The sequence below is a fragment of the Drosophila albomicans genome, chromosome 2R (genome assembly GCF_009650485.2).
Source record: "Drosophila albomicans strain 15112-1751.03 chromosome 2R, ASM965048v2, whole genome shotgun sequence".
In the NCBI taxonomy this organism is placed as follows: domain Eukaryota; kingdom Metazoa; phylum Arthropoda; class Insecta; order Diptera; family Drosophilidae; genus Drosophila; species Drosophila albomicans.
The window spans coordinates 11,811,758-11,825,533 of record NC_047631.2 but is presented as its reverse complement, the minus strand read 5'-3'; the positions used below and the strand labels follow the sequence as shown (position 1 = coordinate 11,825,533).

The window sequence follows — 13,776 nt, the reverse complement described above, 5'->3', positions numbered from 1 at the left end:
ATAAAAATTGTAGAAGTTATTAAATAAATACTATTATAAGGGCTAAAATTATTACATAATCTATTAAATAAATACTATTGTATGCCTACGCAGAAAGAACAAATTTGCTAAAATCAAGAATAAAGTCTTGAATAAAGTTTTTTATATTGTCAAAATTTAACCAAGAAGGTTTATTTTTAAATCAAAATCGAAATTCTACAAAAAATCTATATATTGCCCAATCTTGAAATTCAAGATTATAATCTTGTTTGAAGAATGAAAAATTCTCAAAATTAAACCAAGAAGGCAAAATCTTAAATCAAGATCATAAAATCTTAATAAAACAAAAAGATTACGTATGTTCTATATACACGACACAATGACTTAAAACATCTCTACTTACTGAATTAACAGCAACAACGACAGAAATTAGAATCTAATTAAAATAAAGGGGAATTCGGACATTTTGAGAAATAAGAACAAAATCCTTTTTTATACCCGCTACCCATAGGGTAGAAGGGTATTATAACTTTGTGCCGGCAGGAAATGTATGTAACAGGTAGAAGGAGGCATCTCCGACCCTATAAAGTATATATATTCTTGATCAGCGTTAACAGCCGAGACGATATAGCCATGTCCGTCTGTCCGTCTGTCCGTCCGTCCGTCCGTCCGTCCGTCCGTCCGTATGAACACCTAGATCTCAGAGACTATAAGAGATAGATCTATAATTTTTTTCGACAGCATTTGTTATGTTTGCACGCAGATCAAGTTTGTTTCAAATTTTTGCCACGCCCACTTCCGCCCCCGCAAATCATCGAATCGAATAACAAGCATAATTTTAAAGCTAGAGCTACGAATTTTGGTATATACAATAATTACTGTAGTAGTTATGATTCCTGAAAATTTGTTTGCGATCAGATAAAAATTGTGGAAGTTATTAAAGAAATACTTTTGTATGGGCAAAAACGCCTACTTACTAGGGGTCTGAGTTGCTTTGTCCGACAATCTGGCACATTGTGCCGTTTATGGTATATTTTGAATGGTGTACTATATCGATATACCAAATATACCATTTGGTATATTTTAGTATTTTTTAGTATTTTCGGTATATTTTGAAAATGATACCGCAATATTTTGCGTTTATTAAAAATGGGTAGCGGGTATCTCACAGTCGAGCACACTCGACTGTAACTTTCTTACTTGTTTTAAGATCAAAAAGTTCTTAAAACGAGATTTGCATTCTATTTTTTTTTTAAATAGAATGAACCATTCTTGAAGCAAGATTTGAATCTGAAATTATGTTATCTTAAGAAGTTTTTTTTATCTTAGAATGCAAATGTAGCATACAAACCTTGATTTAAGATTATAATCTTGTTTTAAGATTTTTTAAATTAAAAAATCTTTTTTCAGGATCGAAAAAATCATAAATCGAAATTTGCAATCTACTTTTCAATCTCTGATTTTTTCTCAATGTGTAATTACTAGGTAGTTGCTTTAACTAACAATATGTTGAACTCTACGATATATGTATTTTGAATGTGTATCGCGGCATATTTTGATATATCTTAAAATAAATACCGCATTATTTGACTTTTATTCAAAATGGGAAACGAGTATCTCACAATCGAGCAGACTTATTGTAGCTTTCTTACTTGTTTAAAAATGCAATGACATGCGTTAATTAGCCAATAACTTCGAACTTTTGTGGTTTAGTATTTTGCATACAATTTATTTACATTCCATATACTTAGTTACAACAATTCAGCAACCATATTTTATTTTCTTGTAAGCTAGTCAATGTTAAAATATATTTGTAAGCTAAAAATAGTTTATTTGCAAGTATAGATTTGGTTCTCTACATATGACGTAAACTTTGTTGCTATGCACTGCTATTTCAATTTTTCAAAGAAATTCATATAGATTTTTTATATTTTATTAAAACAATTATAGCAAATTTAAAAGTATCAGCAATACCCAAAGCAGTTTTCACTAGCGGTTCCCAGCATATTTCAATTGAGAAGTTTCTATTATCAGTTTTAAAACTTTTTTATTGGCCACTGAAGTTAACTTGTGTTAAAGTCCATTTCTCTCTATATCTATAGTTCGTTGCATGTATTAACTTCGACGTCTTAATTGTCCAAAACTTATTTTCAAAGCGATTGGTTAAATTCCTTCGTTCTTCTTGGGGGTCATTTTGCAAGTATCTGGAAAGACAGACTGTATCTCAATTAGTACGAATGTGTGGAATTTAATTGACCTACAAATAACCTAAATTCATAAAATAGATTGTGCTGTTATCAACCATAATTTATACTAGAATTACTACATGCAAATATACATAGTAGGAAAGTATACCGACGTCATTCACCTCGATATGACATTGAATTTCCAACAAGTGGGAACCGATAATGCTAAAAAGATTATTTTTTTTTTTATTTCAGTTTTATTGCTGAGTTGAAGCGTATTTCAAATCGACGTATTTCGTTTCGTGATTAAGTACAATTCCTTACCCGAAAGCTTTCCCAAATATTTTGACTCCAATTGTTACATTTTCGAATGTTTTGCTTAGGAATTCCTCTATCTTTGGTACGGAGAGATCCACCTTGAATTTGAGTATCGAATTTCTCGTCGTCCCTCTTGATCTCTTCAACGCGCTTTTTGTGTTTCTGTTCATTAAGAGAGCCTCCCTGTATTTTAATTCTTTCACCATCAAACTCAACCAAATGACTTTCAGTCGTCGATTCTTGCAGTTTTCTTTGTTTTTGATATTTCATTCGCTCCTGACTTATAGAGGCAGCACCGAGACCTTGCTTAGATAAGTCCGGCGATATGAAGGAATCACTTTTCTTTTTTGTTTGTGTTATTTTCGGTGTTGTATAGTTCTTTGAATTTAAAATTGACATATGAACATTACACAAAGTGGAAAAATGTCTTCGATTACCCCCGCCCATATTGCTATCGTCCTTACTAGTCACTAATTTAGACAAAAATTCAGATAATGTCATTCTTGATTTTGATTTTTTGCTTTTTCGGCGAGGACTATTTCTCATTCGCTTTTTGCGATCCATACTCCTCTTTTTTTCAGCATCATGAAGACGTTTGGCTTTGTTAAGATATCGTTTGGCATACTCAAATTCCTCATCATCGTGTTTATCTCTTAGAGCCTTCGTATCCTCCACTTTTTTAATATCGCCTTCTTGTATTTCAGTGAAATCGTCTCCAGTTTGGATATTAGATTTTTGTTTGCTTTCTGTTTGAAAATCATTTAGATGGTTCTCTGTGTCCGAATTTTTACAATCTTCTTCGACTTTAGATTTAGCTGTGTCCTTATATTCAGATTTGCTAGACTTATGATCTAATTCATACTTTATTTTTCTTCTATTTGGTCGTGAAGTTTCCCAGTCTTCATACAGATCTCCTTCTGATTGAGTAGTGTAAAGATTCCCAGGTGTTAAACAGTTTTCCGATTTAATTTCCCTTTCATATTTTGAATACGTCTCTTGCAAAGTTTCATTATCATTAAGGTCTCCTAAATTGCCAATTTGTGTCTTAGAATTGAATTGTGATCTGTTGTTTATTTTTGATTTTGGCGTGTAATTTTGTTTCAAGGATTTATCCGCATTTTTTTCATTTAACATTACAATCCTTGAGCTGTTTTCGCCACTCTTACCGGTCTTACTAAGGTTATGTTTCCGATTCTTTACATTATTTTCTGTCTTAGATGCAATCTTATTTCGAAGCTCTTTTCGAATTTTAGAAGCATACTGTTTGGGGACTTTACCAAATTTACCAGATCGAAATTCAACTCTTTTAAATGTTGCTTCGTTGCTTATCATGTTATCATGCGAAGGACACTCAGATGTGGAATTGTAGAGATCACCGGGTGTTAAATTGCTCTCAGATTTTACTGTTTTTTCCGTTCCAGAATTTTCTTTCTCCGAAGTTCCCGAGGTGCCAGCTGAATTTGAATATTTTTTATGTGGCATTGATTTTAATTCGAAAATGGAGTCAACTGGATTGTACTTTTCATTTGATTTTGTTGAAACCTTTTTTCTATTTTCAGACGATTTTTGCCTTTTACTACTTTTCTTGAGTTCGAAAACTGAATCGACTGCATTAAACTTTGATGATGATGTCTCATTTTCAATACAATCATTTCCTGAAAATTCGGCAATTATTTGCAAACCAATCGTCTGATGATATTCTTCTTCATATGGTCTTGCTACTGATGATACCCCAGTCTTGGATTCAAACTCTGAATTATCAGTATTCATTTTGGATACGATATTGTTCGTGCCAATTCCAGTATTGCTGTATTCACCAATATTACCACCAAAAGGTGTTGATTGATCACCTACTAAGCCATTATCAGTAATATTTAATTCTTGTTCTGCGCGAATTTTTGATTTGGCCTCAAGTAACATTGCAACTGTGCCCCTCAAAGGTGTTTTGCCAGTTATATTATTTGGAATATTGCTCGGATATGTGATATATTCAGCTTTCTCATTCAATTTAGAAGATAAACTGGAATCCATTTCAATATCATCAAATGATTCGCTCGTGTAACCGGACCGAGTATCCATTTCATTGAAATTATTATCCGTAATATCAAATGACTCCGATTTTTTTAATTTTTCTATTTTATCTGAATTTGAATCACTCATTTCAACATCAAAGTCCTCCACATCTTCGTGTTTGTGTCCCAATGAGTTCATATCTTGCTGATCATCCAAATAATTGCCGCTCTCAATATTCGTTGGAAAAACGTATGGCTCGTCGGTACTTCCCAATGTTATCGTCGAAGATTCGTTTTCAGCTTGACTATCCGCTTTTTCATAATAATAGTCCTTTAAGCCTTTTGTATTACAAATATTCGAATTTTTCACAAAAGATGCATAAGGGGTTTCACTTGAACTTTCTGAAAGCATATCCGTTATTTTAAATGATTTACTCTGATCTTTTAGTTTGGATTTCTCAAAAATAAGAGGAACATTGGGCTTAGCTTTCAGATCAATGGATTTCTTGGATGCAGTATTGTCAACAATATTCTTATCTCTTTCGTCATCGGGAACATGAGCTGGTATTCTTAGGCTTTGTGGTTTTGGTGAGCTCTTTTCGTTCTCGCCAGAAATATGTGAATCGAAGTCATGAATTAAAGATTGTTGTTGCAAACTTGCACGATGAACATCTTCGTGGGAGGGAATTCTCAAGTTGTCATTATCTGAAGAGCGCGCTGCTTCTTTTGCAGAGACATCCGGTTCTATACTCTTAATTTTTGAATCCAGTTTTGCATTATTTAAAAGGTTTTTAATGTATTCAATATTCTCCTCGCAAACCTTTTCAATGTTGGTAAAATCCAATTTTTTCTCAAAATCTTGTTCACCTACCGATTTAGTTTGAGCTAAAACCAGTTCGTTATTTTTGCATTTTTTATCCGAATCTTTCGGTGCAAGTTTACCATGTTGAATTGAAGTATTAGATACGCCAGCTTTAGTTATAGAATCGACCAAAATAACTTTGTTATCTTGAGATTTTTTATCCGAACCAGTGTTCGAAATTGTACGAGATTTAATTGAAGTATGAGATCTACCAGCTTTAGTTGCGGAAACATGTGAATCGACTGAATTGACCGACTTGTCCGCTGTCATTGCAGTCGCTTCAACGCCACAACAATACTGGCCAACTTTACCAAAGGATCCACTTGAACTCGTTTTCTCACAACTATGTATCTTGGAGGGTTTGGAAGTTGAGGAGCTCTTCACTACCTTTATATTGCTTTTACAGCTTGGAATTGTTTCCTCCCTTTGTTTATTGGTACTTTCAGCACTTTTTTCTGACGTACTTAGAAACTTGTTACTACTTTCGGCTAAAGCTTTTTCTTTTCGGGTGTCCAATTTATTCTTATTTTGCTGTTGTTTTTTGATGCCATCATCAATGCCAGAGCCATTGTTGCGTTCATGGAAGTGTCGAAGTGTCACAGGTAAGCTGCATCTAATTCGCCGAAAAGCATTAATACTTCGCGATAATCGACACGATATATTAGCCATTTATGTTAGAAATCCCCGCTTTTGAATTTTGATAATGTTTTCAAAACTTTTTTAGATAGAACTGAAATTTTGTATGAGGCCAAGACATATGTAGTAATGTTTTCTAACAATCACATTACTCTGACTGATGATGTAAGTTATATCTTGTTTGACCAAAAAAAAATCTCAAATTTTATACGTCAGTGACGTATAACATTGATTGACCCATGTAAGCCTTCTCAGTTTCAGTAATACCAAAATGCGTATTGAATATTATTCATAAAGAGGAAAATGTACTAAAAAAGTAGACTACTAATATATAAATTGAATTTATTTTAGCATGTGAAAAGATTCTAAAATTAAAATTTGACAGGGTTGTTTGTGTCCCTTGGCTGGACGTGAATCATAACTTTGATAGGCCCGCCAAGACCACAGCGTGATGTTTCAAAAGCCTTCTCAGTTTCTGTTATATCAAAATGATGGGTAACAAGACGCTTCACATTTGCCTGCCCGGATGCAACTAGAGCTAAAGCGCCAGCATAGCTAGAATATATAATTGTATTCATCTTACGACAATATCTTGATATATTGAGTGACTTACTCGTTGCAGTATCGAAAAACTCCGCGAATATCCACTTCACGAATCAACGCATTCAGAAGAGGAAGCTTCATTTCTTCTGCTCCCATGCCCACAACTACAACAACTCCGCCAGATCGTGTTGCCTAGCATGACAGCTCGATTAAATTATAATCTATCATGCTTAGCAACTTACCATGATAGCGAGGCGTGTGCTACTTTCGGCCCCACAACAATCGATTGATTTGTCGGGCTCTCCATTCATAGTTTGACGAACGCACTCCAATATTTCTTCGAGAGAATCATCGCGCTTAAGCAGCAGTGTGTGAGTAGCTCCCAGCTCTTCGGCAATATTCAGACGATCTTGAAGCAAATCCGTTATCATAATCTCCGTTGCACCCATAGATTGTGCAGCCTTTACAAGGTTTATATGTAAAAAAAGTTTTGCTTTGTAATGCTGCTTACGATTAGTGACACCAATCCAATAGTTCCTGCGCCAAGGATCAGCAGCTTTGAGCCAAGTCCAACATCAGCCCGACGACAGGCATGAACGCCAACCGACAGAGGTTCCAGCAAAGCACCTTCTTCCATCGTGACATGATCGGGAAGCTTGAAGCAGAAATGAGCGGCTTGCTTGTAATACCGAGTCAGATTACCGTCGTATGGAGGCGTGGCACAGAAGACCATATCGGGACAGAGGTTATACTTGCCAATTTTGCACAGTTCGCATTTGCCACAGGGAATGCCTGGCTCCATTGCCACTCGATCGCCTACAACTAAATTGCGAACTCTGCTACCAACTTTGGTTATAACGCCAGAGCTTTCATGGCCAATGATCATGGGTTTGGTCAACACAAAGTGGCCAATACGTCCATTTACCCAATAATGGATATCTGATCCACAAATGCCTACACAGTCCATGGCTATCAACACTTCTGCAAATCCCACTGTGTTGATTAATTAAAGCCTTTATAGACAGCACACTTACCATCTTCGGATATTGTCGGTATTGGACGTTGTTCCTATATTTATATCTTAAGAAAATTATTCTTAAAAACAAAAATATATTTTATTTTACCAAACGAAGGTCTTCAATGCCATGTAATACAGCCGTCAGGTTATCCTTTCATATTTAAAATACGTATACGTAATTTTGTAAGAATTCATACGCCAAGTAACACAAACCTGCTTACACTTATCGCTTTTGCATCTAGAATTGAAATAATTCCTCTGCCACACCGACAGCGATCGGATCATATTGATTTGTGTTCCCTGGTCACGTTTTGCAAAACAATTTTCTTGTTTCTTGATTATATTATCAAGTCCAGTTCCATTTTCTCGGCCATAAAAGTTTCTCATTATATGTGATGGGCTAATACGCCACAAATCATTATAACTACGTAACAATCTCGACGATAAAGCACTCATTTTTGAATCTTAATTTCACTGCAAAAATTATCACAAATATAAAGCGAATAATTACAGTAGAATATTTTATAATTTAATTAAATGCAATCTTTAGCCAATTTCCGCCCATTGATAAATGTTAATACTAAGATAAAAAATTTGTATGGAAATATTGAAATCCCTAAAGTTGAACACATTATTTTAATCAATTCATCCACGCCATACATTGCTCATTGAAACGCCTTCTACGATTTCGAAATATCAAATTAACAAGTATTCAGATTACCTAAATATTCATAACAATAACAAGGAAAACAAATGAAAAGATTCAAGTTCCTTAAGATTTATTTGTGCATGTTCGAATATATTTTATTGATGGCCACACGGTTTCGAAATTAGTGCGAAACTAAAATTTGACAGGATTGTTTGTGTCCCTTGGCTGGACATGTATCATAACCTTGATCGCTCCGCCCAGACCATAACGAGCTGTCTCGAAGGCCTTGGCAGTCTCTGTGATATCAAAGTGATGCGTTACCAATCGCTTTACGTTTATCTTACCGGATGCCACCAGAGCCAAAGCACCAGGATAACTGCGTAAATATTTTTATTATAGTCATTTTTGAAAAATGTAAATAATTAATGGAGGTGAAACTCACTCATTGCAGTAACGGAAAACTCCTCGAATGTCCACCTCACGAGCCAACGCATTAAAGAGTGGGATTTTTACTTCTGCTGCACCCATGCCCACAATAACTACCACTCCTCCAGATCGGGTAGCCTAGCATTATAATAAATTTTGATTAATAAAAAATATTATATTGTTAGTCCTTCGCATACAAAGATCGCCTGGCGAGTGCTGCTCTCGGCTCCACAGCAATCAATAGCTCTATCGGGCTCTTCGCTCATTGTTTGACGAATGCGCTCCGCCACAGCTTCGGCAGAATCTTCACGGTTAAGCAGCAGCGTGTGAGTGGCTCCCAGTTCTTTGGCCACATCCAGTCGATCTTGCACCAGATCCGTAATTAAAATCTCTGTTGCTCCCAAAAATTGTGCAGACTTGAAACAAGAAGAATTAAATTGCATCACTATTACAAAAAAATAGTCACTTTTACTTACGATCAGTGTAACCAATCCAATAGGTCCAGCGCCGAGGATCAGCACCTTAGAGCCAAGTCCAACGTTAGCGCGACGACAAGCGTGGACACCAACCGACAGAGGTTCCAACAAGGCGGCCTCTTCCATGGTGACATGATCGGGCAGTTTGTAGCAGAAGTTTGCTGCTTGTTTGTAATAGCGGGTTAAATTGCCATCGTAGGGGGGCGTGGCACAGAACACCATGTCAGCGCAGAGATTGTATTTGCCCTGCTTGCACAGCTCACACTTCGAGCAAGGGACTCCAGGTTCAATTGCAACTCGATCACCCACAGCTAGATGCTTCACTTTGCTGCCAACTTTAGCTACAACGCCAGCGCTTTCGTGGCCAATGATCATGGGTTTAGTCAATACAAAGTGCCCGATGCGTCCATGTGTCATATAATGGACATCTGATCCGCAAATGCCAACGCTGTCCATGGCAATCAAAACCTCTAAAGTTTTGAAATAAAATAGAATGATGGACTGCCTGATGTCGATAGTTTTCGATTTTCACACTTACCATCATCGGAAATTGTCGGTATGGGACGTTGTTCCTATATGTTGATTATAATGGAAAGTACACAGATTAATCTATGTAGCTTCACTTCTTGTAAACTTTATCCTTACCAAACGCAAGTCCTCAATACCATGTAATACAGCAGTCAGATTATCCTTAGCCATTTTAAATGCGTAATTTTATTTCTCTGAAAGTTTTATACACCACGTGAAGCACAGACACAAACCCGCACGCTTCGACCGCTGTTTTGCTACTAATTCCAAAATACTCATTGTGGGCTGCTCGCTGCTGACTGCTCACTTGCTTATCAACTTGTTTCCAATTCGCAATATATATATGTTTGTGTATGTATAGGCATTATATATGTACACATGTGTGTACGCCTATTTTGTCAATTAAGGTAGGTGTGTTTAGGCTATTTATATGCACAAACAATATCAGCGTAATGTGGCTTTTGCCTTCCATATATTATCGTCGCACTTATAAACAGCTGTTCAAGCATGCAATTTTTTGCCCTGCTTGTTTACATTTATTTGTGTTGGCAGTAAATGCCGGTTCGTTCATCAGTCTATCTCACTCGGTCTATTCAAATCGCAGCGCTGCTAGTGCAATAAATTAATCAAATCAGTCAAACAGCGGAATAAGTAGAAGTGATGTGCAGTTTTCTTCATTTTATTTTTCGAAATAATTTATTCATTTTAATAAGTGTTAGTTACATATGTATATGCATTAATAATACTCTTGCAGTTTGTATTCTATTTTGTAATTGTTTACTCCCAAACAACGGTTACCATAGGGAAATTATTATTTTTTTTTTACCAATATTACAAATATACCATTTTCGAGATGTACCGAAATAGATTTAAAAAAATTGTAGATCTACATGCATGTATGTATATGTTTTCCAGTAGTGGTATTAATACATTGCTAATTTTAACAAATGTGGTTGACTATAAAAAAGTGATTTAATAATTCCATTTAGTACAATTTTACCAGATGTGGCAACCGTAGTCTAGGGTTAAACTTTCTTGATATCAGTTTATTTCCATGGGGTAATTCGAACATGTAATAATTTTTATGGCCTGCAGTATAGATTACACTGAGCGTTAGTCTTAACTTTAGATTTTAATGAGCATTACGTGTTATTGACTATAGACTGCAAGGGTACTTTATCTTCGGTGCACCGAAGTTAGCTTTGCGTTCTTGTTTGTTATCAAGTATATCTCTTAACTTTTAGAATATCTATTTAAAAACGTTTTGCTTATATCGCATATACATAGAATTATTATAATATTAGCCTCTAGTCTTGGCTGTTTTACTATATATTTTTAGCATTTAAAAATAAAAAAATGCTTTTCACTTAAAGCTAAGAAAAAGTTTCCATCACGACCACAACGCAGTTGTTTTATTTTTAGTTAATTTTAATATAAATGCATAATCCGTAAATGCAACTTTAATGCTCTGCAATATATTTAAGTGTCGTATATTTGTTAGATTTGGCGTTGACTTGTAAGGAAAGAATAATCAATAATAATCACAAATGAAGTTCTGGAGATAACCAGCTAATTTCAAAAACATTGAATATTAACGGTTATTCGGTCGAGTATGTTTATAGAGACTGAGACTTACATGACTAATAGCTTAACGTCTATAATCAATAATCTTTGGATAGTGATATATGTAGATAGTATATGTATATTGGTATTTATGTAGCACTACAAGTGTATATAATATCTATATGCGTATATATGTATTTCAGTATATGTATCTAAAGCTGAATTTGCTTATGAAAGGAACAAACTTGGCCAAAAGGAAACTTAATGCATTGAACTTTAGTTGTGCTGTACTCGCAGTACAAAGATACAGATACAGATTCGTATTTGCCTCTACCATCTACGATCTAATTACGTTTATCACACATATGGTCGAAAATCGAAACCGTCGTCGTCACAAATACATTAGTTCGATATGATGTGGCTGCAGTGCTTTTGGAATATAATTGTTCGTATATTAGTTTATGGCAGATAAGGTAATTTGGGGAAGAGGCATTATAGATTCATGAAGCTTGCAGCCAGCACTTGATCTGGCTTCGACGGTTTTCTGTTTTTACATGGACAACTCTTGCCTGGGTTTGTTAATATGCAAACGTTGTGGATCCTGCGGAGCGACACAAATGTCGGTTAGTATGACCACCTCATAGGGACTGCAATCGGGCATGTGCAGAAAGCCACATAACCAGCCATAGAAACCCTTTTCAATGTCTGTGATGTCGTTCACCCAGCTGCTATATTGCAAACTCAGTTGCCGGAAGCCCGAGTACAAGCCAAGGCCAAAGGTGCAAAGAATTATGACGAGCGGATATGCTAGAAACAGCACCGGAGTGACAAAGATCTTGTGCAGATACGACTTCTCCTCGCAGTAATAGTTGAACATATTGTACCAGGTCAGAGTGCCAATGTAAAATGAGTACACGGCTGATATGATCGTCACAAAGGGCAAGCAGAGCAGCGAGATAAGAAAGATGTGCAGTCCAATGCCGCAGCTGCAAGTGCAGCACAGATTGCGTCCCTTGTGAGATTCATTTGCCATGGCATGGGCATTCAACTGCTCCAACTCCTCGCGACTAATGTTGATCTGCAGGTCAATCGATTGACCCTTTTTGCGACCCCGCTTAATGGTGCCAGTCATGGTCAAATAGTTGTTGGTGCCATCGCCCGCTTTGCGTGCCTGATAACGCTCCAAGCTCTGATCGTACGTATTGAGCACACTGGTCTCGCCCGACTCCAGATCCTCATAGTTGGCAATGTCGGGTGAGGCACGCTGACTACGGACATGTACCGGCAGATCCGAAGTGCGTATGTTGACGCGCTTTTTGGACGACGAGCGATTGCTGAGACTGAGACAATCCTGTGACTTGCTGAGCTTGGCATCCAGACTACTCTCCGAGTAGCAACAGCTGCTGGGCGTCACAGTGCTGCTCTCGTGGCGCTGTGACGTTGACTTAGTGCCCTGCGAAATGGATTCAAAGTTGTGCAACTCATTCAGATTGTTCGCTGATCTTGCCGATTTGTTGCTGTGTTGCGTAGAGCTGGCCGAGTGTGTGCTGGCAATGGTGTCTTGTGGGCCTCCTGCTCCTGGATCGCAACCCGGCAGTTGAGGCAGTGGCTGCTTGTTCTTGATAATCAATTTTGACTTGAGCAACTCCTCCTCGAGACCCGGATTGGAGGGCGAGAGTTTGGCTCGATTTTGCTGTAACAACGGAACAAAATGGAATGAAACTCGGTCGAATTGAAATTACGGTGCATAATACTTAAATGCTGTACTTGACCGATTTATGTTTTAACCCAGTTGCATTTAACTATTATTCACTGTACTTTCTACAATGAGAAAGAAAGCGACTCACTTGCACATTAACTATGTGATCCACATAATTTTGCTTCTTGGCCTCTGCTTTGTTTTGTTGACGTTTACGTGGCGGTATGAAAACAGGGCGTTCCTTTGTTGATGTTGTTGTCACTTCCGCCGCACTCATGGCGGTTTTGCCCACCATTTTGAACTTGTTTTTTATTTTCTCTTCGCTCAGAATCTACATATTCCGCTTAATATAATATTAATAATAATATGATGCAACTTTTTGTTGAACACACACAAAATGAATGCACTTCCTTCCGGCTGTTACTGCTCAACGTCTCGCCAGCTATGTAATTATTGATTTTTCTTGGAATTTCGCTGTGTCCTTGTGCTGAATTCGCGTTCATTGGCGTTGCCGCCTTTCGGAAGACATGCAACTCGGGTTCGGGTTGGGCGGTTAATGTTTACAGCAAGCTCACGCGTGCGCTTTGCAATGTTTTCAACTGCAACCAAACAGCTGTTACTACAAACATTATTATTAAACTATTCAATTTGATAAATAAATCAAAAAATAATGCTTAATTAAATGCGTTAGCATTATTCAAATTATTTAAAAATAGTACAAAGTACTATTGGTGCATTTCAATTGGCCGTCTTTAAGCGAAAATATAATGTTTGTCAAAGTTGCCATATGTCAGCAATACAGAGTGGCGCCAAATACATTGATACTTATCGATTATATATCGAAATGAATTTGCGTCAATATTAATTGAGCACTTATGGAA

General features: G+C 36.6%; 4 protein-coding genes across 5 annotated transcripts; all 4 read right to left on the bottom strand.

Annotated features, from left to right (window-relative positions):
- Window positions 1-1,896: 1,896 nt before the first annotated feature.
- Window positions 1,897-6,154, bottom strand: LOC117573559 (uncharacterized). 2 transcript variants are annotated; one of them, XM_034256846.2, is made up of 2 exons: window positions 2,490-6,154; window positions 1,897-2,183 (listed from the first exon to the last, which is right to left on the bottom strand). In XM_034256846.2, the coding sequence occupies exons 1-2, from the start codon at window positions 6,024-6,026 to the stop codon at window positions 2,169-2,171; spliced, it is 3,552 nt and encodes a 1,183-aa protein (XP_034112737.2). In that variant the 5' UTR covers window positions 6,027-6,154; the 3' UTR covers window positions 1,897-2,168. The 2 variants fall into 2 exon arrangements, with proteins under 2 accessions (XP_034112737.2, XP_051863377.1); XM_052007417.1 differs by having other exon boundaries at window positions 1,897-2,196; window positions 2,490-6,147.
- Window positions 6,155-6,318: 164 nt separating this feature from the next.
- On the bottom strand, window positions 6,319-8,185 carry LOC117573544 (sorbitol dehydrogenase-like). The gene is made up of 7 exons (XM_034256824.2): window positions 7,768-8,185; window positions 7,661-7,705; window positions 7,571-7,604; window positions 7,048-7,517; window positions 6,779-6,997; window positions 6,607-6,728; window positions 6,319-6,548 (listed from the first exon to the last, which is right to left on the bottom strand). The coding sequence occupies exons 1-7, from the start codon at window positions 8,008-8,010 to the stop codon at window positions 6,365-6,367; spliced, it is 1,317 nt and encodes a 438-aa protein (XP_034112715.2). The 5' UTR covers window positions 8,011-8,185; the 3' UTR covers window positions 6,319-6,364.
- Window positions 8,186-8,316: 131 nt separating this feature from the next.
- On the bottom strand, window positions 8,317-9,902 carry LOC117573550 (sorbitol dehydrogenase-like). The gene is made up of 6 exons (XM_034256830.2): window positions 9,751-9,902; window positions 9,644-9,677; window positions 9,106-9,575; window positions 8,827-9,045; window positions 8,646-8,767; window positions 8,317-8,579 (listed from the first exon to the last, which is right to left on the bottom strand). Exons 1-6 carry the CDS (start codon window positions 9,802-9,804, stop codon window positions 8,396-8,398), a joined length of 1,083 nt encoding a protein of 360 aa, XP_034112721.1. The 5' UTR covers window positions 9,805-9,902; the 3' UTR covers window positions 8,317-8,395.
- Window positions 9,903-10,217: 315 nt separating this feature from the next.
- LOC117573547 (uncharacterized) lies at window positions 10,218-13,665 on the bottom strand. The gene is made up of 2 exons (XM_034256826.2): window positions 13,044-13,665; window positions 10,218-12,889 (listed from the first exon to the last, which is right to left on the bottom strand). Exons 1-2 carry the CDS (start codon window positions 13,188-13,190, stop codon window positions 11,747-11,749), a joined length of 1,290 nt encoding a protein of 429 aa, XP_034112717.1. The 5' UTR covers window positions 13,191-13,665; the 3' UTR covers window positions 10,218-11,746.
- Between the last annotated feature and the right edge of the window lie 111 nt (window positions 13,666-13,776).

Excerpts from the sequence above, each read along its gene's own strand:
- LOC117573559 (XM_052007417.1), bottom strand. The coding sequence starts at position 6,026 with ATGGCTAATATATCGTGTCGATTATCGCGAAGTATTAATGCTTTTCGG. Across the intron at positions 2,197-2,489 it reads ATATTTGGGAAAGCTTTCGG|TCTGTCTTTCCAGATACTTG; the intron begins GTAAGGAATTGT and ends ATTGAGATACAG.
- LOC117573544 (XM_034256824.2), bottom strand. The coding sequence starts at position 8,010 with ATGAGTGCTTTATCGTCGAGATTGTTACGTAGTTATAATGATTTGTGG. Across the intron at positions 7,605-7,660 it reads GCATTGAAGACCTTCGTTTG|GAACAACGTCCAATACCGAC; the intron begins GTAAAATAAAAT and ends ATATAAATATAG. Across the intron at positions 6,549-6,606 it reads GTTTTTCGATACTGCAACGA|CTATGCTGGCGCTTTAGCTC; the intron begins GTAAGTCACTCA and ends TATATATTCTAG.
- LOC117573550 (XM_034256830.2), bottom strand. The coding sequence starts at position 9,804 with ATGGCTAAGGATAATCTGACTGCTGTATTACATGGTATTGAGGACTTG. Across the intron at positions 9,576-9,643 it reads ACCGACAATTTCCGATGATG|AGGTTTTGATTGCCATGGAC; the intron begins GTAAGTGTGAAA and ends TCAAAACTTTAG. Across the intron at positions 9,046-9,105 it reads TTGGATTGGTTACACTGATC|TCTGCACAATTTTTGGGAGC; the intron begins GTAAGTAAAAGT and ends TCTTGTTTCAAG.
- LOC117573547 (XM_034256826.2), bottom strand. The coding sequence starts at position 13,190 with ATGGTGGGCAAAACCGCCATGAGTGCGGCGGAAGTGACAACAACATCA. Across the intron at positions 12,890-13,043 it reads ATCACATAGTTAATGTGCAA|CAAAATCGAGCCAAACTCTC; the intron begins GTGAGTCGCTTT and ends CCGTTGTTACAG.